Below are 26369 nucleotides of genomic sequence, written 5' to 3' on the forward strand. Positions count from 1 at the left end.
AAAATGGTGAGAGTTTCACGGAACGCACCCTGAATGCATCCGGAACCGTCTTGCTCGTGTGAAAGAGGCCTTAGGGGTGCCGACATAAGATCCTAAACAGAACCTGCATTAGCCGCTAAAGACGATATGATTCTATTCCGTAGCATTCTGGGTTTCTCGTTCATGACAGCAATGGTGGCTGTCAATGGCAGGCCATCCTGTGACACCAAACTTCCATTTGCTAGGTCTGGACAGAGGCAGAGGTGTGTAGTGAAGGTGCCACCTGGATGATTTGTATGGATTGTATATCGACCATGCACCCTTTTTATATAGGTATATCCACCATTAAGCTCACATATATCTTTATATATATATATATATATATATATATACACAGTATTTATTATAATAGCTTTATTATATAGTTGCACTATTTCAGTTTTTTTTAATTGTCCATGATTTTGCTGTACATATTTATAGGAACACAAAGAAAAAAAATTTCTACTTTGGAGTGTTGCTATTCTTCAGCCTTTTACTAATTTACACCAAATTCTGGCACATTGTTTGGTGAGTCCATTCAAAATAGCCTGCCAAAAATATGCACCAGACGTACATATGAATCTACAGCCACAGATAACTACTATTGACTTCTATATATGTAATACACTTTTTATACAGTTAAATTGAAAAGCTTAGACTGTTTAAAACAGTAAAACGTATACTGGCTAATGAGTCTATGGGCATATTAGATATACATTGGGAGTAATTTCCAGTATTAGCCAAACATTGGCTGTGGTAATGGTGTTTACCAAGTATAAAGGAATACTTTACCAATTTCCTTGACGCAGTCTCAACACTCTGAACTTTATAAAGCTTTGTGTGGTTACTGTGGGAATTATATTCCTCAATGAATTTTTCCAGCAAATTCAGCAGTGCAGGAACATTCCTTTCTACTTCATCAGGGCAACTGAGACAAAATCCTAAAGACAGATAAAATGTTGGGTGGTAAACCAATTGGTTCATGTAGATACATGTAGATATCATCAATTATCTAGAATCACAAAGTTTTGATGAACTTTAGGAGCAAATTATCTGTCAGCATCAGATCCATGTCTAATCTGAACCATCATGCTCTTAAAGGGGTTCAGAGATGAACCCGGACATATCCTCATTTTCACCCAGGCAGCCCCCATGACTTGAGCATCAAAGCAGTTCATGCTCCGATGTTCTCCTTTGCCTTGCGCTAAATTGCGCAGGGCAAAGACATTTTCTGGGGTTCCGGTGACGAACCGGGCTCTCCATAGGGCTGCCAGGTGGAGGCTTCCACCCAGCAGTGAGCCCGGTGATATCACTGGCACTGATGGACGGGCTTTAACGCTGCCCTAGCCTGTAAAATGGCTAGGGCATCGCTAAAGCCCGCCCATCAGATCAAACACCTGTTGTCGACTTATTGTCTGCTGAGACATGGCATCCCACTCTTATTGAAGGACGGCTCTCAGGTCATTGTGGTTCTGGGGTACAGGGTTACCAGCCTCTACACGGCGACTCAGCTGATCCTATAGGTTTTCAATGGGATTCAGGTCTGAAGAAAGTGCAGGCCACTCTATTTGAGGTACCCCAGTCTCCAGCAGCCATTCCCTAATGATGCGACCTTGATGAGCTGGCACATTGTTTTCCATGAAGATGAAATTAGTCCTGTGTTGTTCATGCAGAGGCACAATGACTGGATTAATTATGTTATTCAAGCAGTAAGCTTGTCACTGTACCATTTACAAAGTGTAGGGCAGTTCTGTATTTACTAGACACACCTGCCCACACTGTAACACCGCCACCACCATAGGCTTGTTTGGTGACAACAGTGGCTGATGCATAGCGCTCTCCTTAGGCCCCTTTCACATGGACGAGTTTTCCGCGCGGGTGCGATGCGTGCGGTGAACGTTTTGCACCCGCACTGAATCCTGACCCATTCATTTCTATGGGGCTGTGCACATGAGCGGTGATTTTCACGCATCACTTGTCCGTTGAGTGAAAATCGCAGCATGCTCTATATTGTCCGATTTTCACGCGACGCAGGCCCCATAGAAGTGAATGGGAAGCGTGAAAGTCGCATAGCATCCGCAAGCAAGTACGGATGCGGTGCGATTTTCACGCACGGTTGCTAGGAGACGATCGGGATGGAGACCCGATCATTATAATTTTCCCTTATAACATGGTTATAAGGGAAAATAATAGCATTCTGAATACAGAATGCATAGTAAAAAAGCGCTAGAGGGGTTAAAAAAAAATTAAAAATAATTTAACTCACCTTAGTCCACTTGATCGCGAAGCCGGCATCTCCTTGTGTCTCCTCTGCGCTGAACAGGACCTGGGGTGAGCTGCTGCATTAAATACCGGTTAAGGACCTTTGATGACGTCACTTCGGTTATCACATGGTCTTTTACCATGGTGAATCACCATGGTAAAAGATCATGTGACGTACCATGTGATGACCGGAGTGACGTCATCAAAGGTCCTTAACCGGTATTTAATGCAGCAGCTCACCCCAGGTCCTGTTCAGCCCAGAGGAGACACAAGGAGATGCCGCTTCGCGATCAAGTGGACTAAGGTGAGTTAAATTATTTTTTTATTTTTTTTAACCCCTCTAGCGCTGTTTTACTATGCATTCTGTATTCAGAATGCTATTATTTTCCCTTATAACCATGTTATAAGGGAAAATAATACAATCTTCAGAACATCAATCCCAAGCCCGAACTTCTGTGAAGAAGTTCGGGTTTGGGTACCAAACATGCGCGATTTTTCTCACGCGAGTGCAACGCATGACAATGTTTTGCACTCGTGCGGAAAAATCGTGCATTTTCCCGCAACGCACCCGGCTCTTATCCGGGCAAAAAAACTGACGCCTGTGTGAAAGAGGCCTTAAAGGGAGTCTGTCACCACATTTTAGCATATTAGACTGATCAAATAGCATTATATGTGCCACCGAGAACTTAAAAACGGTACCTTTGTCGTATCTAATGGAGTTTTCTTTCAGCCAAAAATTAACTTTTAGATTCTGTAAATATCCTGAATACCGGTATGTTGCCCCTCTATTATATGCACCTCTTGGTCGGAGGACTTTCTTGTTCTGGGCCGTAGTAGTGTTGCTGTCCTTCATAGGGGGTACGCCTGTATTGATTTATCACATACCTTTTGCCATCACTGATCATTTTTCAATAGGATATGCAATCCACTATGCACTGATCATCAGGGATATACTCATTTCACTGTTATAGGGCTATCAACAGGGTGGTGCATGACTGTGTCTTGTCCCTGCTTTTTATTTGTGACATATATTGTCAATCATGTTCATATTTTAGTGATATATTAATAACATTTTACTTTTTTACCATTCTATAGTGGTGTGTTCCGCACTCCTTTTCTTGTTGCGTTATTTTCAATACTGTGGGAGTGTACCCTTTCACAAGTGACCGCAGGTGATATAACGCTATTTGATCAGTCTAATATGCTTAAATGTGGTGACAGACTCCCTTTAATGTGTTCAACATCATTGGTGGCCATCATTTCTGCACAGCGTGAATTGGCTTTCATCAATGAACAGCACTGAGGCCCACTGTCACGGAGGGTGTACGGAAACAAGACAATGCAAAATGAATATATGACTCACTGGATCCAAAACTAAGGAACAAAAGGGAGACCCCTGCATAAGACCTGGCACTCTTCCTGACTGCTCAGCCTATGCGAAAATCCCAATGGTGGATGATCGCATATCCACGTACCTCAACTATATAACACCTGAACACCCTACAATAGTGAGGGGACACGACCACCGGATCCCTACACTAGACACGGAGGGAGTCAGGGTCACCTGGGATCCAGCAAACAGAAAATCACAAATAAAAGTACAGCACTTATCTTGTAGAAGACTGGAAAATAGGATCAGCATGCACACACACTCCAGGAAGTTGTATAAGCCGCACACTAATGCATTATGGGGAGGAATTTAAAGGGATGCAATCAGTCCAACTACATGACAGCTGAGAGAGGCTAACGAGATGAGGAACTGAAATTCAAAACAAAGAAAACTCAAGGAGGAGGTTCTGAAAGGCTTCTGTCAGAGCTTCTCAGCTGTCTGGTTGTGACACCCACTGGTCCCTCGTCCAGCGTAGATGCTCCTTGGCCCATGCAAGACGAAGATGCCTGTGGTAAGGTACCCTTGCAGGTAGTCTAGCACGCAGACCAGGCTGATATAAATGGTTTATAATGGTCTGGCATGACACTTGGGTGCCTCTCACCTCCCTTAAATAGAGTTGTGTGGCATTCATCATCCGGTTATGTAGGGCATTGTTCACAATGAAATGGTCACCAGTGTGGGATGTGGCCAATGGACGTCCACTTTTATGCCTTTCTTTTACTCTTGCACTCTCTGTATCTCTGTTGCAACCTGCTGATGACAGTCCTGCTTGAAGCCTCACAATGGCGAGGTACTGTTAATCAATTGTTTGGTGTCATCTTATCTCATGATTAGTGATGAGTGAACATGGTTGGCCGAACTGCTGTTCGGCTCAAGCATCGCTATGCTCGGCAGATCCGAGTGCTTGGCCGAATAAATCGGGTGCTTGAATACAATTTAATACAATGGAAGATCCCCAGGCACCCTCCTGCTTGGAAGAGAAGAGGATGTCTGCTTCATAAAAAAAGGTTAGAAATTGATGGAAACCCCATCAAAAAGATTTGGCAACAGCATTAAGAGAATAGCTGGATGCATCTTAGACTCCTATTATGTATGACATACAATAGACAAAAGCTATATGCCAAAAGCCAGGTATGTATGTATGTATGTATGTATGTATGTACCTACCTACCTACCATCCATCTACCTTGTGCACTATGAGATATTCCAAACCAGCTCTCATCTGACTGAGAACCAGTAAACCTCAAAGTTATTTTGTATCTATTGGATGGCTTGGGTGGACCTGCACATCTAGATCAATATCATTAGGGCGACAAAAAGTTTTCCGATTGTCCTAATATTCAATAACAGGTTTCTCATGTAAAAACTAATTTGCATAAACATGGGCATATGGGAAAGACATGCAAATGAGCAGAATCTGCCTTGTTTTTCAGCTGTCATAAGACTATGAAAACCAATAGATGGCGCTATTGAGTTATAAATAGCACCCTCTATTGGTTTCACAGTCTTATGACAAGACAAATATTCTTGTCAGAAGACTATGAAACCAATAGAGGGCGCTATTAAATGATGAAAAGCACCCTCTATTGGTTTCACAGTCTTATGACGAGACAAATATTCGTGTCAGAAGACTATGAAACCAATAGAGGGCGCTGTTCATAACTCAATAGTGCCTTCTATTGGTTTCATAGTCTTCTGACAAGAATATTAGACTGAGTCTTATGACAAGCTTATTAGTGTAGCCTTTTGCATGGAAGGCTGCCATTGTAAGGTATTCTGGATGTTATCTGTCTCATGGATATATTGATAGCTTGCACATACCTGGCTTTTGGCATACAGCCTTTGTGTGGTTGTCTATTGCATGTTGTACATAATAGGAGTCTAAGACGCATGCAGCTATCCTCTTAATGTTGTTTCCAAACCATTTTGATGGGGTTTCCATCAATTTCTAACCTTTTTTTATGAACCAGACACCCTCTTCTCTTCCAAGCAGAGGGTGCTTGGTTGTCTCCCTTTGACTTCCATTATAATCGGGTGCTCGGCCAAGCACACGAATATAGCAATGTGTTCGGGCCGAACATCTAAATACTTTGGTGCTCGCTCATCACTACTCATGATGTTAAACTGTGAACAGCATGATGAGGAGGGCTGTTTAAATAGCATTTCTAATTGAACCAGGAAATGTATTTGGCGATTCATGGACCAAACACCTATTGTGAATTTTGCCTTTAAGCCCTTTGTTAGACTACAGCAAGTTGTGCAAAAAGTTATAAAACATTGAACAGTTGAACATGTGCATTCAAAAGTTTAGATAAGGTCACATTAAGTTCACCTGTAAAGGTTAGAGTGCATTTTAGGTTCATCCTGAAATTTTGCCCACAATCCAAATATCTCTAACCTTTTGTGAGTAGTGTATATAGTATCTTTTTCATCATGACCCATTTACTCAACATTTTTTAAGAATTTTTAAGGAAGGTGAAAAACAAAAACACATTATACATTTTGTACACTCTATGTACTCCAATTTGCAACAGAATTCTAGAAAGCTAGAATTCTGTTAATGTTTCCTGTTAATCTTTATGTTTTTTTTTTTTAGAAAGCCATGTGCTTGCCACCAGAACGACTTAATTCAGATGATGAATGGACCTGATTTTCAGTCAGAGAAATTTCTGCAACAATGTGAATCACCTCTTATAATACCATGTCACAATTTTATAATATTACTGTGTAGATGCTATCATAAAATGAATGCACCCAATACGAGCACCCAGATCATGGATTTAACTGGGATTTAGGTGACTTCTACATGGTCAGTGTTTCTTTACTTGGTCAGTATGCATCAGTAGCTGTTAGCCAAAACCGGATTTGGAACCCGCAGAGATAGCGTATAATACAGAAATGTTTTCCTCGTCTGTGTTTGGGACACATTCTTGGTTTTGGTTTCCAAATTCTGATGAAAATTACTGACAGTATGTGCTAACTTTTTCCTGAACCTGCTCACATTGTGGTCCCCATTGTGTTGTATAAAACGCACCATCCAAAAAAGAAATGTCAGTTGTAAATGTCATCTACTACAACAGAAATATAATACACATTATTTTACTTATTCCAAACCTACACTTATATATTACCATTACATGCTACTAGGGTTAAAACCATATTAGTGGCGGTAAAAACTGTATCATTATAATTCTTACATTTTGCTGTTCATTGTGGCTCCATGCCATCTGTCATATTTGAAAGTGAAATGTGAGCTGCAACATTTGGGGATCACTGTTCTTATGAAGAAATAGATATTCACTTAAATATGTATATGAGGTGATATCTTCTTGCATATTTTTACCTGTGCTTGAGTGACAATTTAACAGTATATCCCTGATTTCTTCATTTGGTGTCACAAACACATCGGTAGTACATTGACCTCCTTGCTGAAAAAAATACATTTGATAGAAAAATGATTAAATATCCTTGCCCAAATTCGTTGTCACAAAGCATTTTCTACATTTTTCAAACCAACATCTAGATCTGAATACTTTTGGAATTGCATGTAATTAAATATTTAGTATAGACAGTGAGCTATTCAATAAAATGTATCCATATATTGGCAACTGTTGTTTTTTTATTTATTTTTTGGTCCTATGTGCTCAGTTAAAACCTTTAATTGTCTCCAGCGATATGTTCTGAGAGAGAGAGAGCTGCAGCAGAAAGGACACATCCCTGGCTGAAGATAATCTAGAAGAGCAATTGGAGAAGTGAATATGGAGATCTCTGGATCCATGTGATGTACAGGGCTGGTTGTAGCTTTGTTAGGGTACTTTCACACTTGCGTTATTCTTTTCCGGCATTGAGTTGAGTCCTAGGGGCTCAATACCGGAAAAGAACTGATCAGTTTTATCCTAATGCATTCTGAATGGAGAGCAATCGGTTCAGGATGCATCAAGATGTCCTCAGTTCAGTCTTTTTGCCTTTTCAGGATGGAGATAATACCGCAGTATGCTGCGGTTTTATCTCCGGCCAAAATTCCGCAACACTGAAATGCATTAATGCCAGATTCAGCCCCGAGTGTTCCAGCAAAACGGATCCGGCATTGCGGTCTGCGCATGCTCAGACCGCAAAAAATTTGAAAAAAAAATTATTGCTGGATCCGTTTTTTCCCGGATGACACCAGAGACGGATCCGGCATTTCAATGCATTTGTCAGGCGGATCAGCATCCTGATCTGTCTGACAAATGCCATCAGTTTGCATACGTTTTGACGGATCCGGCAGGCAGTTCCAGCAACGGAACTGCCTGACGGAATCCTCTGCCCCAAGAGTGAAAGTAGCCTTAGAAAGGTATTATCACATACTATTTGATGTCTGATTTTCATTTTTTTACATCAGTCATGGCATAACTCCTTTAATGGAACTGCCAACTTGCAGTAAATAGATAGATGTTCTGTCACACACCACAGAAGAGTAAAGAATGATAAAATAAGGCAAACTGGACTGAGGTCCCCTAAAGCTGGCCGAACCCATTGATTTCTGCTACATCAGTAGAGGATCCAATGTCCATGGGACAATATCATGGGGCTGTTCTGAGAAGCTACAGTACATGAGCAGAAACATACAGTACAGACCAAAGGTTTGGACACACCTTCTCATTCAAAGTATTCTTTATTTTCATGACTCTGAAAATTGTAGATTCACACTGAAGGCATCAAAACTATGAATTAACACATGTGGAATTATATACATAACAAAAATGTATGAAACAACTGAAAATATGTCATATTCTAGGTTCTTCAAAGTAGCCACCTTTTGCTTTGATTACTGCTTTGCACACTCTTGGCATTCTCTTGATGAGCTTCAAGAGGTAGTCACCTGAAATGGTCTTCCAACAGTCTTGAAGGAGTTCCCAGAGATGCTTAGCACTTGTTGGCCCTTTTGCCTTCACTCTGCGGTCCAGCTCACCCCAAACCATCTTGATTGGGTTCAGGTCCGGTGACTGTGGAGGCCAGGTCATCTGGCGCAGCACCCCATCACTCTCCTTCATGGTCAAATAGCCCTTACACAGCCTGGAGGTGTGTTTGGGGTCATTGTCCTGTTGAAAAATAAATGATGGTCCAACTAAACGCAATAGCAGGCCGCTGCAAGATGCTGTGGTAGCCATGCTGGTTCAGTATGCCTTCAATTTTGAATAAATCCACAACAGTGTCACCAGCAAAGCACCCCCACACCATCACACCTCCTCCTCCATGCTTCACGGTGGGAACCAGGCATGTAGAGTCCATCCGTTCACCTTTTCTGCGTCGCACAAAGACACGGTGGTTGGAACCAAAGATCTCAAATTTGGACTCATCAGACCAAAGCAGAGATTTCCACTGGTCTAATGTCCATTCCTTGTGTTCTTTAGCCCAAACAAGTCTCTTCTGCTTGTTGACTGTCCTTTGCAGTGGTTTCCTAGCAGATCTTCTACCATGAAGGCCTGATTCACACAGTCTCCTCTTAACAGTTGTTCTAGAGATGTGTCTGCTGCTAGAACTCTGGGTGGCATTGACCTGGTCTCTAATCTGAGCTGCTGTTAACCTGCGATTTCTGAGGCTGGTGACTCAGATGAACTTATCCTCCGCAGCAGAAGTGACTCTTGGTCTTCCTTTCCTGGGACGGTCCGCATGTGAGCCAGTTTCTTTGTAGCATTTGATGGTTTTTGTGACTGCACTTGGGGACACTTTCAAAGTTTTCCCAATTTTTAGGACTGACTGACCTTCATTTCTTAAAGTAATGATGGCCACTCGTTTTTATTTACTTAGCTGCTTTTTTCTTGCCATAATACAAATTCTAACAGTCTATTCGGTAGGACTATCTGCTGTGTATCCACCTGACTTCTCCACAACGCAACTGATGGTCCCAACCCCATTTATAAGGCAAGAAATCCCACTTATTAAACCTGACAGGGCACATCCTGTGAAGTGAAGACCATTTCAGGTGACTACCTCTTGAAGCTCATCAAGAGAATGCCAAGAGTGTGCAAAGCAGTAATCAAAGCAAAAAGTGGCTACTTTGAAGAACCTAGAATATGACATATTTTCAGTTGTTTCACACTTTTTTGTTATGTATATAATTCCACATGTGTTAATTCATAGTTTTGATGCCTTCAGTCTGAATCTACAATTTTCATAGTCATGAAAATAAAGAAAACTCTTTGAATGAGAAGGTGTGTCCAAACTTTTGGTCTGTACTGTATGTGGGGGTTGGGATTAGATGTAACCATCATTCTTCCACTCTGCTTCTGATTTTACCCAGTAATCATCATGAAGCGGCCTTAGGGTTCAGTATTTTCAGTGTCACATTATTCTGGTACATTTCTTTTTCTTTCATATTCACATTTGCTTTAGAGATTTTGCACAGGGTTAGAAGGATACTACTGCTTGGGGCATGGTTAGGGCAGGAGGGGGCAACCAGGGCATGTGCTCTGTATGCTGATTGACAGGAGAGGGACCAAGCTACTTTGACTGGGTCAGGGTGAGGGCAGTGAATGGAATCTTTGCCCCAGATTATGGAAAACCTAGCCCAGCTCTACTATTTGTGTTACAGGTGCATACTGGGATAGCCCATCTGATGTATACATCTAATGTACCATAGACTTCTGTCACAAAGTAGAGAAAAAGTTAAATCAGCATTACCGCAAAAAAAGATTTTATTTAAAATTCATTAAAAAACGTGTTTCAATATACACTGAACAAAAATATAAACGCAACACTTTTGGTTTTGCTCCCATTTTGTATGAGCAGAACTCAAAGATCTCAAATATTTTATACATATACAAAAGACCCATTACTCTCAAATATTGTTCAAAAATCACATCCGCAATTCCGTTCCGCATTTTGAGGAACGGAATTGTGGACCCATTCATTTCTATGGGGCCGCACGATGTGACATGTCCGGTGAGTATGCTGGCCATGCAAGAACTGGGATGTTTTCAGCTTCCAGGAATTGTGTACAGATCCTTGCAATATGGGGCCGTGCATTATCATGCTGCAACATGAGGTGATGGTCGTGGATGAATGGCACAACAATGGGCCTCAGAATCTCGTCATGGTATCTCTGTGCATTCAAAATGCCATTCATAAAATGCACCTGTGTTTGTTGTCCATAACAGACGCCTGCCCATACCATAACCCCACCGCCACCATGGGCCACTCGATCCACCATGTTGACGCCAGCAAACCGCTCACCCACACGACGCCAAACACGCTGTCTGCCATCTGCACTGAACAGTGAAAACCGGGACTCATCCGTGAACAGAACGCCTCTCCAACGTGCCAGGCGCCATTGAATGTGAGCATTCGGACACTCAAGTCGGTTACGACCTAACTGCAGCCAGGTCCAGACCCCGATGAGGACGACGAGCATGCAGATAAGCTTCCCTGAGACGGTTTCTGACAGTTTGTGCAGAAATTCTTTAGTTATGCAAACCGATTGTTGCTGCAGCTGTCCGGGTGGCTGGTCTCAGACTATCATGGAGGTGAACATGCTGGATGTGGAGGTCCTGGGCTGGTGTGGTTACACGTGGTCTGCGGTTGTGAGGCCTGCTGGATGACTGCCAAATTCTCTGAAATGCCTTTGGAGACGGCTCATGGTGGAGAAATAAACATTCATTGCATGGGCAACAGCTCTGGTAGACATTCCTGCAGTCAGCATGCCAATTCCACACTCCCTCAAAAGATTTCCGACATCTGTGGCATTGTGCTGTGTGACTGCACATTTCAGAGTGGACTTTTATTGTGGGAAGTCTAAGGCACACCTGTGCAATCTATATGCTGTCTAATCAGCACCTTGATATGCCACACCTGTGAGATGGGATGGATTATCTCGGCAAAGAAGAAGTGCTCACTAACACAGATTTCAACAGATTTGTGAACAATATTTGAGAGTAATGGGTCATTTGTGTATGTAGAAAATGCTTCAGATCTTTGAGTTCAGCTCATGCAAAATGGGAGCAAAATCGAAAGTGTATATGTGTTTATATTTTTGCTCAGTGTAGGTATCTGAATGCTAAAGATTATATATTTCAAACACAACTATGCTTAACGCCATAACAAGCCAGGTGTAGGGATGAGCGAACTCGAACTGTATAGTTCGGGTTCGTACCGAATTTTGGGGTGTCCGTGACACGGACCCGAACCCGGACATTTTCGTAAAAGTCCGGGTTTGGGTTCGGTGTTCGTCGCTTTCTTGGCGCATTTGTGACGCTTTCTTGGCGCTTTTTGAAAGGCTGCAAAGCAGCCAATCAACAAGCGTCATACTACTTGCCCCAAGAGGCCGTCACAGCCATGCCTACTATTGGCATGGCTGTGATTGGCCAGAGCACCATGTGACCCAGCCTCTATTTAAGCTGGAGTCACATAGCGCCGCCCGTCACTCTGCTCTGATTAGCGCAGGGAGAGGTTGCGGCTGCGACAGTAGGGCGAGATTAGGCAGATTAACTTCTCCAAAGGACTTGATTAATCGATCGATCTGCAGCTGTGCATCATTGAGCTGCTGAAATTCAATTGCTCACTGTTTTTAGGCTGCCCAGACCGTTTGTCAGTCACTTTTTTCTGGAATGATCGGCGGCCATTTTGTGTCTTGTGGTGCGCCAGCACAAGCTGCGACCAAGTGCATTTAACCCTCAATGGTGTGGTTGTTTTTTGGCTAAAGCCTACATCAGGGTGAAGCTGTCACACCAAGTGCATTTAACCAGCAATAGTCTGTTTATTTTTTGGCCATATACTACATCAGGGGCAAGCTGCGCCTGTCACCAAGTGCATTTAACCCTCAATGGTGTGGTTGTTTTTTGGCTAAAGCCTACATCAGGGTGAAGCTGTCACACCAAGTGCATTTAACCAGCAACAGTCTGTTTATTTTTTGGCCATATACTACATCAGGGGCAAGCTGCGCCTGTCACCAAGTGCATTTAACCCTCAATGGTGTGGTTGTTTTTTGGCTAAAGCCTACATCAGGGTGAAGCTGTCACACCAAGTGCATTTAACCAGCAATAGTCTGTTAATTTTTTGGCCATATACTAAATCAGGGGCAAGCTGCGCCCGTCACCAAGTGCATTTAACCAGCAATAGTCTGTTCATTTTTTGGCCATATACTACATCAGGGGCAAGCTGCGCCCGTCACCAAGTGCATTTAACCCTCAGTAGTGTGGTTGGTCAAGCTGTCACACCAAGTGCATTTAACCAGCAATAGTCTGTTCATTTTTTGGACATATACTACATCAGGGGCAAGCTGCGGCCATCACCAAGTGCATTTAACCCTCAGTAGTGTGGTTGGTCAAGCTGTCACACCAAGTGCATTTAACCAGCAATAGTGTGGTTATTTTTTGGACATATACTACATCAGGGGCAAGCTGCGGCCATCACCAAGTGCATTTAACCCTCAGTAGTGTGGTTGGTCAAGCTGTCACACCAAGTACATTTAACCAGCAATAGTGTGGTTATTTTTTGGCCATATCCCAGTCTAATTCTGTCACTAAATCCATACCGGTCACCCAGCGCCTAAATACTAGGCCTCAAATTTATATCCCGCTAAATCTCTCGTTACCGCTGTACTGTTGTGGCTGGGAAAGTTATTTAGTGTCCGTCAAAGCACATTTTTGTTCTGGGTTGAAATACAATTCCCAATTTAGCAATTTCATAATTTAGTGGTTTCTGCTATATCAGAGCTATTTGAAATCTATCCCTAAAAGGGTATATAATATTCAAGGTGCAAATAGGGTCATTCAGAATAACTTCACACACACGCTACTGTGCATTTCCAAGTCTAATTCTGTTAGTAAATCCATACTGGTCACCCAGAGCCTAAATACTAGGCCTCAAATTTATATCCCGCTAAATCTCTCGTTACCGCTGTACTGTTGTGGCTGGGAAAGTTATTTAGTGTCCGTCAAAGCACATTTTTTGTTCAGGGTTGAAATACAATTCCCAATTTAGCAATTTCATAATTTAGTGGTTTCTGCTATATCAGAGCTATTTGAAATCTATCCCTAAAAGGGTATATAATATTCAAGGTGCACATAGGGTCATTCAGAATAAATTCACACACACGCTACTGTGCATTTCCAAGTCCAATTCTGTCAGTAAATCCATACCGGTCACCCAGCGCCTAAATACTAGGCCTCAAATTTATATTCAGCTGAATTTGAATACAATACATTGGGCCAAATAATATTTTTGTTGTTGTGGTGAACCATAACAATGAGGAAAACATCTAGTAAGGGACGCGGACGTGGACATGGTCGTGGTGGTGTTAGTGGACCCTCTGGTGCTGGGAGAGGACGTGGCCGTTCTGCCACATCCACACGTCCTAGTGTACCAACTACCTCAGGTCCCAGTAGCAGCCAGAATTTACAGCGATATATGGTGGGGCCGTTCTAAGGATGGTAAGACCTGAGCAGGTACAGGCATTAGTCAATTGGGTGGCCGACAGTGGATCCAGCACGTTCACATTATCTCCCACCCAGTCTTCTGCAGAAAGCGCACAGATGGCGCCTGAAAACCAACCCCATCAGTCTGTCACATCACCCCCATGCATATCAGGGAAACTGTCTGAGCCTCAAGTTATGCAGCAGTCTCTTATGCTGTTTGAAGACTCTGCTGGCAGGGTTTCCCAAGGGCATCCACCTAGCCCTTCCCCAGCGGTGAAAGACATAGAATGCACTGACGCACAACCACTTATGTTTCCTGATGATGAGGACATGGGAATACCACCTCAGCATGTCTCTGATGATGACGAAACACAGGTGCCAACTGCTGCGTCTGTCTGCAGTGTGCAGACTGAACAGGAGGTCAGGGATCAAGACTGGGTGGAAGACGATGCAGGGGACGATGAGGTCCTAGACCCCACATGGAATGAAGGTCGTGCCACTGACTTTCACAGTTCGGAGGAAGAGGCAGTGGTGAGACCGAGCCAACAGCGTAGCAAAAGAGGGAGCAGTGGGCAAAAGCAGAACACCCGCCGCCAAGAGACTCCGCCTGCTACTGACCGCCGCCATCTGGGACCGAGCACCCCAAAGGCAGCTTCAAGGAGTTCCCTGGCATGGCACTTCTTCAAACAATGTGCTGACGACAAGACCCGAGTGGTTTGCACGCTGTGCCATCAGAGCCTGAAGCGAGGCATTAACGTTCTGAACCTGAGCACAACCTGCACGACCAGGCACCTGCATGCAAAGCATGAACTGCAGTGGAGTAAACACCTTAAAACCAAGGAAGTCACTCAGGCTCCCCCTGCTACCTCTTCTGCTGCTGCCGCCTCGGCCTCTTCTGCTGCTGCCGCCTCGGCCTCTTCCTCCGCCTCTGGAGGAACGTTGGCACCTGCCGCCCAGCAAACAGGGGATGTACCACCAACACCACCACCACCACCTCCGTCACCAAGCGTCTCAACCATGTCACACGGCAGCGTTCAGCTCTCCATCTCACAAACATTTGAGAGAAAGCGTAAATTCCCACCTAGCCACCCTCGATCCATTGCCCTGAATGCCAGCATTTCTAAACTACTGGCCTATGAAATGCTGTCATTTAGGCTGGTGGACACAGACAGCTTCAAACAGCTCATGTCGCTTGCTGTCCCACAGTATGTTGTTCCCAGCCGCCACTACTTCTCCAAGAGAGCCGTGCCTTCCCTGCACAACCAAGTATCCGATAAAATCAAGTGTGCACTGCGCAACGCCATCTGTAGCAAGGTCCACCTAACCACAGATACGTGGACCAGTAAGCACGGCCAGGGACGCTATATCTCCCTAACTGCACACTGGGTAAATGTAGTGGCAGCTGGGCCCCAGGCGGAGAGCTGTTTGGCGCACGTCCTTCCGCCACCAAGGATCGCAGGGCAACATTCTTTGCCTCCTGTTGCCACCTCCTCCTTCTCGGCTTCCTCCTCCTCTTCTTCCACCTGCTCATCCAGTCAGCCACACACCTTCACCACCAACTTCAGCACAGCCCGGGGTAAACGTCAGCAGGCCATTCTGAAACTCATATGTTTGGGGGACAGGCCCCACACCGCACAGGAGTTGTGGCGGGGTATAGAACAACAGACCGACGAGTGGTTGCTGCCGGTGAGCCTCAAGCCCGGCCTGGTGGTGTGTGATAATGGGCGAAATCTCGTTGCAGCTCTGGGACTAGCCAATTTGACGCACATCCCTTGCTTGGCGCATGTGCTGAATTTTGTGCTGAATTTGGTGGTGCAGAAGTTCATTCACAACTACCCCGACATGTCAGAGCTGCTGCATAAAGTGCGGGCCGTCTGTTCGCGCTTCCGGCGTTCACATCCTGCTGCTGCTCGCCGGTCTGCGCTACAGCGTAACTTCGGCCTTCCCGCTCACCGCCTCATATGCGACGTGCCCACTAGGTGGAACTCCACCTTGCACATGCTGGACAGACTGTGCGAGCAGCAGCAGGCCATAGTGGAGTTTCAGCTGCAGCACGCACGGGTCAGTCGCACTACAGAACAGCACCACTTCACCACCAATGACTGGGCCTCCATGCGAGACCTGTGTGCCCTGTTGCGCTGTTTCGAGTACTCCACCAACATGGCCAGTGGCGATGACGCCGTTATCAGCGTTACAATACCACTTCTATGTCTCCTTGAGAAAACACTTAGGGCGATGATGGAAGAGGAGGTGGCCCAGGAGGAGGAGGAGGAGGAGGAGGAAGAGGGGTCATTTTTAGCACTTTCAGGCCAGTCTCTTCGAAGTGACTCAGAGGGAGGTTTTTGGCAACAGCAGAGGCCAGGTACAAATGTGGCCAGCCAGGGCCCACTACTGGAGGACGAGGAGGACGAGGATGAGGAGGAGGTGGAGGAGGATGAGGATGAAGCATGGTCACAGCGGGGTGGCACCCAACGCAGCTCGGGTCCATCACTGGTGCGTGGCTGGGGGGAAAGGCAGGACGATGACGATACGCCTCCCACAGAGGACAGCTTGTCCTTACCCCTGGGCAGCCTGGCACACATGAGCGACTACATGCTGCAGTGCCTGCGCAACGACATCAGAGTTGCCCACATTTTAACCTGTGCGGACTACTGGGTTGCCACCCTGCTGGATCCACGCTACAAAGACAATGTGCCCACCTTACTTCCTGCACTGGAGCGTGATAGGAAGATGCGCGAGTACAAGCGCACGTTGGTAGACGCGCTACTGAGAGCATTCCCAAATGTCACAGGGGAACAAGTGGAAGCCCAAGGCCAAGGCAGAGGAGGAGCAAGAGGTCGCCAAGGCAGCTGTGTCACGGCCAGCTCGTCTGAGGGCAGGGTTAGCATGGCAGAGATGTGGAAAACTTTTGTCAACACGCCACAGCTAACTGCACCACCACCTGACACGCAACGTGTTAGCAGGAGGCAACATTTCACTAACATGGTGGAACAGTACGTGTGCACACCCCTCCACGTACTGACTGATGGTTCGGCCCCATTCAACTTCTGGGTCTCTAAATTGTCCACGTGGCCAGAGCTAGCCTTTTATGCCTTGGAGGTGCTGGCCTGCCCGGCGGCCAGCGTTTTGTCTGAACGTGTATTCAGCACGGCAGGGGGCGTCATTACAGACAAACGCAGCCGCCTGTCTACAGCCAATGTGGACAAGCTGACGTTCATAAAAATGAACCAGGCATGGGTCCCACAGGACCTGTCCGTCCCTTGTCCAGATTAGACATTAACTACCTCCCCTTAACCATATATTATTGGACTCCAGGGCACTTCCTCATTCAATCCTATTTTTATTTTCATTTTACCATTATATTGCGAGGCTACCCAAAGTTGAATGAACCTCTCCTCTGTCTGGGTGCCGGGGCCTAAATATATGCCAATGGACTGTTCCAATGTTGGGTGACGTGAAGCCTGATTCTCTGCTATGATATGCAGACTAATTCTCTGCTGACATGAAGCCAGATCCTCTGTTACGGGACCTCTCTCCTCTGCCTGGGTGCTGGGCCTAAATATCTGACAATGGACTGTTGCATTGGTGGCTGACGTGAAGCCTGATTCTCTGCTATGACATGCAGACTAATTCTCTGCTGACATGAAGCCAGATTGTCTGTTACGGGACCTCTCTCCTCTGCCTGGGTGCTGGGCCTAAATTTATGAAAATAGACTGTTGCAGTGGTGGGTGACGTGAAGCCTGATTCTCTGCTATGACATGAAGCCAGATTGTCTGTTACGGGACCTCTCTCCTCTGCCTGGGTGCTGGGCCTAAATTTAAGAATATGGACTGTTGCAGTGGTGGGTGACGAAAAGCCTGATTCTCTGCTATGACATGCAGACTAATTCTCTGCTGACATGAAGCCAGATCCTCTGTTACGGGACCTCTCTCCTCTGCCTGGGTGCTGGGCCTAAATATCTGACAATGGACTGTTGCATTGGTGGCTGACGTGAAGCCTGATTCTCTGCTATGACATGCAGACTAATTCTCTGCTGACATGAAGCCAGATTGTCTGTTACGGGACCTCTCTCCTCTGCCTGGGTGCTGGGCCTAAATTTATGAAAATGGACTGTTGCAGTGGTGGGTGACGTGAAGCCTGATTCTCTGCTATGATATGAAGACTGATTCTCTGCTGACATGAAGCCAGATCCTCTGTTACGGGACCTCTCTCCTCTGCCTGGGTGCTGGGCCTAAATATGACTGATGGTTCGGCCCCATTCAACTTCTGGGTCTCTAAATTGTCCACGTGGCCAGAGCTAGCCTTTTATGCCTTGGAGGTGCTGGCCTGCCCGGCGGCCAGCGTTTTGTCTGAACGTGTATTCAGCACGGCAGGGGGCGTCATTACAGACAAACGCAGCCGCCTGTCTACAGCCAATGTGGACAAGCTGAAGTTCATAAAAATGAACCAGGCATGGGTCCCACAGGACCTGTCCGTCCCTTGTCCAGATTAGACATTAACTACCTCCCCTTAACCATATATTATTGGACTCCAGGGCACTTCCTCATTCAATCCTATTTTTATTTTCATTTTACCATTATATTGCGAGGCTACCCAAAGTTGAATGAACCTCTCCTCTGTCTGGGTGCCGGGGCCTAAATATATGCCAATGGACTGTTCCAATGTTGGGTGACATGAAGCCTGATTCTCTGCTATGATATGCAGACTAATTCTCTGCTGACATGAAGCCAGATCCTCTGTTACGGGACCTCTCTCCTCTGCCTGGGTGCTGGGCCTAAATATCTGACAATGGACTGTTGCATTGGTGGCTGACGTGAAGCCTGATTCTCTGCTATGACATGCAGACTAATTCTCTGCTGACATGAAGCCAGATTGTCTGTTACGGGACCTCTCTCCTCTGCCTGGGTGCTGGGCCTAAATTTATGAAAATGGACTGTTGCAGTGGTGGGTGACGTGAAGCCTGATTCTCTGCTATGATATGAAGACTGATTCTCTGCTGACATGAAGCCAGATCCTCTGTTACGGGACCTCTCTCCTCTGCCTGGGTGCTGGGCCTAAATATCTGACAATGGACTGTTGCATTGGTGGCTGACGTGAAGCCTGATTCTCTGCTATGACATGCAGACTAATTCTTTGCTGACATGAAGCCAGATTGTCTGTTACGGGACCTCTCTCCTCTGCCTGGGTACTGGGCCTAAATTTATGAAAATGGACTGTTGCAGTGGTGGGTGACGTGTAGCCTGATTCTCTGCTATGATATGAAGACTGATTCTCTGCTGACATGAAGCCAGATCCTCTGTTACGGGACCTCTCTCCTCTGCCTGGGTGCTGGGCCTAAATATCTGACAATGGACTGTTGCATTGGTGGCTGACGTGAAGCCTCATTCTCTGCTATGACATGCAGACTAATTCTCTGCTGACATGAAGCCAGATTGTCTGTTACGGGACCTTTCTCCTCTGCCTGGGTGCTGGGCCTAAATTTATGAAAATGGACTCTTACAGTGGTGGGTGACGTGAAGCCTGATTCTCTGCTATGACATGAAGACTGATTCTCTGCTATGACATGCAGACAGATACTCTGTTACGGGACCTGTCTCCTCTGCCTGGGTGCTGGGCCTAAATTTATGAAAATGGACTCTTACAGTGGTGGGTGACATGAAGCCTGATTCTCTGCTATGACATGAAGACTGATTCTCTGCTATGACATGCAGACTGATTCTCTGCTGACATGAAGCCAGATCCTCTGTTACGGGACCTCTCTCCTCTGCCTGGGTGCTAGGCCTGAATATCTGACAATGGACTGTTGCAGTGGTGGCTGATGTGAAGCCTTATTCTCTGCTATGACATGCAGACTAATTCTCTGCTGACATGAAGCCAGATTGTCTGTTACGGGACCTCTCTCCTCTGCCTGGGTGCTGGGCCTAAATTTATGAAAATAGACTGTTGCAGTGGTGGGTGACGTGAAGCCTGATTCTCTGCTATGACATGAAGACTGATTCTCTGCTGACATGAAGCCAGATTGTCTGTTACGGGACCTCTCTCCTCTGCCTGGGTGCTGGGCCTAAATTTATGAAAATGGACTCTTACAGTGGTGGGTGACGTGAAGCCTGATTCTCTGCTATGACATGAAGACTGATTCTCTGCTGACATGAAGCCAGATTGTCTGTTACGGGACCTCTCTCCTCTGCCTGGGTGCTGGGCCTAAATTTATGAAAATGGACTGTTGCAGTGGTGGGTGACGAAAAGCCTGATTCTCTGCTATGACATGCAGACTAATTCTCTGCTGACATGAAGCCAGATCCTCTGTTACGGGACCTTTCTCCTCTGCCTGGGTGCTGGGCCTAAATATCTGACAATGGACTGTTGCATTGGTGGCTGACGTGAAGCCTGATTCTCTGCTATGACATGCAGACTAATTCTCTGCTGACATGAAGCCAGATTGTCTGTTACGGGACCTCTCTCCTCTGCCTGAGTGCTGGGCCTAAATTTATGAAAATGGACTGTTGTAGTGGTGGGTGACGTGAAGCCTGATTCTCTGCTATAATATAAAGACTGATTCTCTGCTGACATGAAGCCAGATCCTCTGTTACGGGACCTCTCTCCTCTGCCTGGGTGCTGGGCCTAAATATCTGACAATGGACTGTTGCATTGGTGGCTGATGTGAAGCCTGATTCTCTGCTATGACATGCAGACTAATTCTCTGCTGACATGAAGCCAGATTGTCTGTTACGGGACCTCTCTCCTCTGCCTGGGTGCTGGGGCTAAATTTATGAAAATAGACTGTTGCAACGGTGGGTGACGTGAAGCCTGATTCTCTGCTATGATATGAAGACTGATTCTCTGCTGACATGAAGCCAGATCCTCTGTTACGGGACCTCTCTCCTCTGCCTGGGTGCTGGGCCTAAATATCTGACAATGGACTGTTGCATTGGTGGCTGACGTGAAGCCTGATTCTCTGCTATGACATGCAGACTAATTCTCTGCTGACATGAAGCCAGATTGTCTGTTACGGGACCTCTCTCCTCTGCCTGGGTGCTGGGCCTAAATTTATGAAAATGGACTGTTGCAGTGGTGGGTGACGAAAAGCCTGATTCTCTGCTATGACATGCAGACTAATTCTCTGCTGACATGAAGCCAGATCCTCTGTTACGGGACCTCTCTCCTCTGCCTGGGTGCTGGGCCTAAATATCTGACAATGGACTGTTGCATTGGTGGCTGACGTGAAGCCTGATTCTCTGCTATGACATGCAGACTAATTCTCTGCTGACATGAAGCCAGATTGTCTGTTACGGGACCTCTCTCCTCTGCCTCGGTGCTGGGCCTAAATTTATGAAAATGGACTGTTGCAGTGGTGGGTGACGTGAAGCCTGATTCTCTGCTATGATATGAAGACTGATTCTCTGCTGACATGAAGCCAGATCCTCTGTTACGGGACCTCTCTCCTCTGCCTGGGTGCTGGGCCTAAATATCTGACAATGGACTGTTGCATTGGTGGCTGACGTGAAGCCTGATTCTCTGCTATGACATGCAGACTAATTCTTTGCTGACATGAAGCCAGATTGTCTGTTACGGGACCTCTCTCCTCTGCCTGGGTACTGGGCCTAAATTTATGAAAATGGACTGTTGCAGTGGTGGGTGACGTGTAGCCTGATTCTCTGCTATGATATGAAGACTGATTCTCTGCTGACATGAAGCCAGATCCTCTGTTACGGGACCTCTCTCCTCTGCCTGGGTGCTGGGCCTAAATATCTGACAATGGACTGTTGCATTGGTGGCTGACGTGAAGCCTGATTCTCTGCTATGACATGCAGACTAATTCTCTGCTGACATGAAGCCAGATTGTCTGTTACGGGACCTCTCTCCTCTGCCTGGGTGCTGGGCCTAAATTTATGAAAATGGACTCTTACAGTGGTGGGTGACGTGAAGCCTGATTCTCTGCTATGACATGAAGACTGATTCTCTGCTATGACATGCAGACAGATACTCTGTTACGGGACCTGTCTCCTCTGCCTGGGTGCTGGGCCTAAATATATGAAAATGGACTCTTACAGTGGTGGGTGACGTGAAGCCTGATTCTCTGCTATGACATGAAGACTGATTCTCTGCTATGACATGCAGACTGATTCTCTGCTGACATGAAGCCAGATCCTCTGTTACGGGACCTCTCTCCTCTGCCTGGGTGCTGGGCCTAAATATCTGACAATGGACTTTTGCAGTGGTGGCTGATGTGAAGCCTTATTCTCTGCTATAACATGCAGACTAATTCTCTGCTGACATGAAGCCAGATTGTCTGTTACGGGACCTCTCTCCTCTGCCTGGGTGCTGGGCCTAAATTTATGAAAATGGACTGTTGCAGTGGTGGGTGACGTGAAGCCTGATTCTCTGCTATGACATGAAGACTGATTCTCTGCTGACATGAAGCCAGATTGTCTGTTACGGGACCTCTCTCCTCTGCCTGGGTGCTGGGCCTAAATTTATGAAAATGGACTCTTACAGTGGTGGGTGACGTGAAGCCTGATTCTCTGCTATGACATGAAGACTGATTCTCTGCTGACATGAAGCCAGATTGTCTGTTACGGGACCTCTCTCCTCTGCCTGGGTGCTGGGCCTAAATTTATGAAAATGGACTGTTGCAGTGGTGGGTGACGAAAAGCCTGATTCTCTGCTATGACATGCAGACTAATTCTCTGCTGACATGAAGCCAGATCCTCTGTTACGGGACCTCTCTCCTCTGCCTGGGTGCTGGGCCTAAATATCTGACAATGGACTGTTGCATTGGTGGCTGACGTGAAGCCTGATTCTCTGCTATGACATGCAGACTAATTCTCTGCTGACATGAAGCCAGATTGTCTGTTACGGGACCTCTCTCCTCTGCCTGGGTGCTGGGCCTAAATTTATGAAAATGGACTCTTACAGTGGTGGGTGACGTGAAGCCTGATTCTCTGCTATGACATGAAGACTGATTCTCTGCTATGACATGCAGACAGATACTCTGTTACGGGACCTGTCTCCTCTGCCTGGGTGCTGGGCCTAAATTTATGAAAATGGACTCTTACAGTGGTGGGTGACGTGAAGCCTGATTCTCTGCTATGACATGAAGACTGATTCTCTGCTATGACATGCAGACTGATTCTCTGCTGACATGAAGCCAGATCCTCTGTTACGGGACCTCTCTCCTCTGCCTGGGTGCTGGGCCTAAATATCTGACAATGGACTGTTGCAGTGGTGGCTGATGTGAAGCCTTATTCTCTGCTATGACATGCAGACTAATTCTCTGCTGACATGAAGCCAGATTGTCTGTTACGGGACCTCTCTCCTCTGCCTGGGTGCTGGGCCTAAATTTATGAAAATAGACTGTTGCAGTGGTGGGTGACGTGAAGCCTGATTCTCTGCTATGACATGAAGACTGATTCTCTGCTGACATGAAGCCAGATTGTCTGTTACGGGACCTCTCTCCTCTGCCTGGGTGCTGGGCCTAAATTTATGAAAATGGACTCTTACAGTGGTGGGTGACGTGAAGCCTGATTCTCTGCTATGACATGAAGACTGATTCTCTGCTGACATGAAGCCAGATTGTCTGTTACGGGACCTCTCTCCTCTGCCTGGGTGCTGGGCCTAAATTTATGAAAATGGACTGTTGCAGTGGTGGGTGACGAAAAGCCTGATTCTCTGCTATGACATGCAGACTAATTCTCTGCTGACATGAAGCCAGATCCTCTGTTACGGGACCTCTCTCCTCTGCCTGGGTGCTGGGCCTAAATATCTGACAATGGACTGTTGCATTGGTGGCTGACGTGAAGCCTGATTCTCTGCTATGACATGCAGACTAATTCTCTGCTGACATGAAGCCAGATTGTCTGTTACGGGACCTCTCTCCTCTGCCTGGGTGCTGGGCCTAAATTTATGAAAATGGACTGTTGTAGTGGTGGGTGACGTGAAGCCTGATTCTCTGCTATGATATAAAGACTGATTCTCTGCTGACATGAAGCCAGATCCTCTGTTACGGGACCTCTCTCCTCTGCCTGGGTGCTGGGCCTAAATATCTGACAATGGACTGTTGCATTGGTGGCTGACGTGAAGCCTGATTCTCTGCTATGACATGCAGACTAATTCTCTGCTGACATGAAGCCAGATTGTCTGTTACGGGACCTCTCTCCTCTGCCTGGGTGCTGGGGCTAAATTTATGAAAATGGACTGTTGCAGTGGTGGGTGACGTGAAGCCTGATTCTCTGCTATGATATGAAGACTGATTCTCTGCTGACATGAAGCCAGATCCTCTGTTACGGGACCTCTCTCCTCTGCCTGGGTGCTGGGCCTAAATATCTGACAATGGACTGTTGCATTGGTGGCTGACGTGAAGCCTGATTCTCTGCTATGACATGCAGACTAATTCTCTGCTGACATGAAGCCAGATTGTCTGTTACGGGACCTCTCTCCTCTGCCTGGGTGCTGGGCCTAAATTTATGAAAATGGACTCTTACAGTGGTGGGTGACGTGAAGCCTGATTCTCTGCTATGACATGAAGACTGATTCTCTGCTATGACATGCAGACAGATTCTCTGTTACGGGACCTGTCTCCTCTGCCTGGGTGCTGGGCCTAAATTTATGAAAATGGACTCTTACAGTGGTGGGTGACGTGAAGCCTGATTCTCTGCTATGACATGAAGACTGATTCTCTGCTATGACATGCAGACTGATTCTCTGCTGACATGAAGCCAGATCCTCTGTTACGGGACCTCACTCCTCTGCCTGGGTGCTGGGCCTAAATATCTGACAATGGACTGTTGCAGTGGTGGCTGATGTGAAGCCTCATTCTCTGCTATGACATGCAGACTAATTCTCTTCTGACATGAAGCCAGATTGTCTGTTACGGGACCTCTCTCCTCTGCCTGGGTGCTGGGCCTAAATTTATGAAAATGGACTGTTGCAGTGGTGGGTGACGTGAAGCCTGATTCTCTGCTATGACATGAAGACTGATACTCTGCTGACATGAAGCCAGATTGTCTGTTACGGGACCTCTCTCCTCTGCCTGGGTGCTGGGCCTAAATTTATGAAAATGGACTCTTACAGTGGTGGGTGACGTGAAGCCTGATTCTCTGCTATGACATGAAGACTGATTCTCTGCTATGACATGCAGACTGATTCTCTGCTGACATGAAGCCAGATCCTCTGTTACGGGACCTCTCTCCTCTGCCTGGGTGCTGGGCCTAAATTTATGAAAATGGACTGTTGCAGTGGTGGGTGACGTGAAGCATGATTCTCTGCTATGACATGAAGACTGATACTCTGCTGACATGAAGCCAGATTGTCTGTTACGGGACCTCTCTCCTCTGCCTGGGTGCCGGGGCCTAAATATCTGAGAATGGACTGTTCCAGTGGTGGGTGACGTGAAGCCATATTCTCTGCTATGGGACCTCTGTCCAATTGATTTTGGTTAATTTTTATTTATTTAATTTTTATTTTAATTCATTTCCCTATCCACATTTGTTTGCAGGGGATTTACCTACATGTTGCTGCCTTTTGCAGCCCTCTAGCCCTTTCCTGGGCTGTTTTACAGCCGTTTTCGTGCCGAAAAGTTCTGGTCCCCATTGACTTCAATGGGGTTCGGGTTCGGGACGAAGTTCGGATCGGGTTCGGATCCCGAACCCGAACATTTTCGGGAAGTTCGGCCGAACTTCTCGAACCCGAACATCCAGGTGTTCGCTCAACTCTAGCCAGGTGTCTTGGGCAGAGCTGAGCTGCTGGATCTTAGCACACGATGTTCATCTCTGACTGTGTACAATGCCCCAACTGTGGCCTGTTTTGCCCTGTAAGTGGGACTTATTTAGATGCCCCAGTTACAGTGGAAAAGTGCAAATATAAAAGAAAAAGTATCAGAGTCCCCAGAGGACTTTTAATTACCTCTTGGGAGGCATATTATATGCCCCCCCCCCCCCCAAAAAAAAGTAACTGTATGAGTAATAGGGGTAAACACATATGCAGATGTTTGTGCTTGGTTGTTTATGCAATTAAAATGTTTTGTGCAGCATACCCTATTCACCTATTCTCCAATGATATCAGTGGTCAAAGGATTCAGCATAAAACACAAGTACATTTTTGAATATTCCACAGTGGAAACATTGTAGCAGGATAATCTACACAGCAGAAAGCAGTCTATCATTTATCTCGGAACAGTTGCCCTAAAGGGTTTTAGAGTTTTTGAAACAATAGAAAAATCTTAAGAAATCATTGGAAATTGTTTTGCTACATATAGTGTGTAGCAAACTGTGGAATATAATAGTCTTACCCCCATGAATTTCTAAAA

The 26369-nt window shown here is 46.1% G+C and overlaps 1 protein-coding gene across 2 annotated transcripts in view; it reads right to left on the reverse strand.

Annotated features, from left to right (window-relative positions):
- Window positions 1-26369, reverse strand: part of LOC122936275 (T-kininogen 2-like) — a 52377-nt gene that overhangs the window by 8462 nt on the left and 17546 nt on the right. For both annotated transcript variants that reach the window (XM_044292401.1, XM_044292400.1), the window contains 2 exons: window positions 7014-7098; window positions 811-959 (listed from right to left, as the gene is read on the reverse strand). In XM_044292401.1, coding sequence (XP_044148336.1) covers window positions 811-959; window positions 7014-7098 — 234 coding nt within the window. The remainder of the gene's footprint in view (window positions 1-810; window positions 960-7013; window positions 7099-26369) is intronic.

This window comes from Bufo gargarizans, chromosome 4 (assembly GCF_014858855.1).
Source record: "Bufo gargarizans isolate SCDJY-AF-19 chromosome 4, ASM1485885v1, whole genome shotgun sequence".
NCBI lineage: Eukaryota > Metazoa > Chordata > Amphibia > Anura > Bufonidae > Bufo > Bufo gargarizans.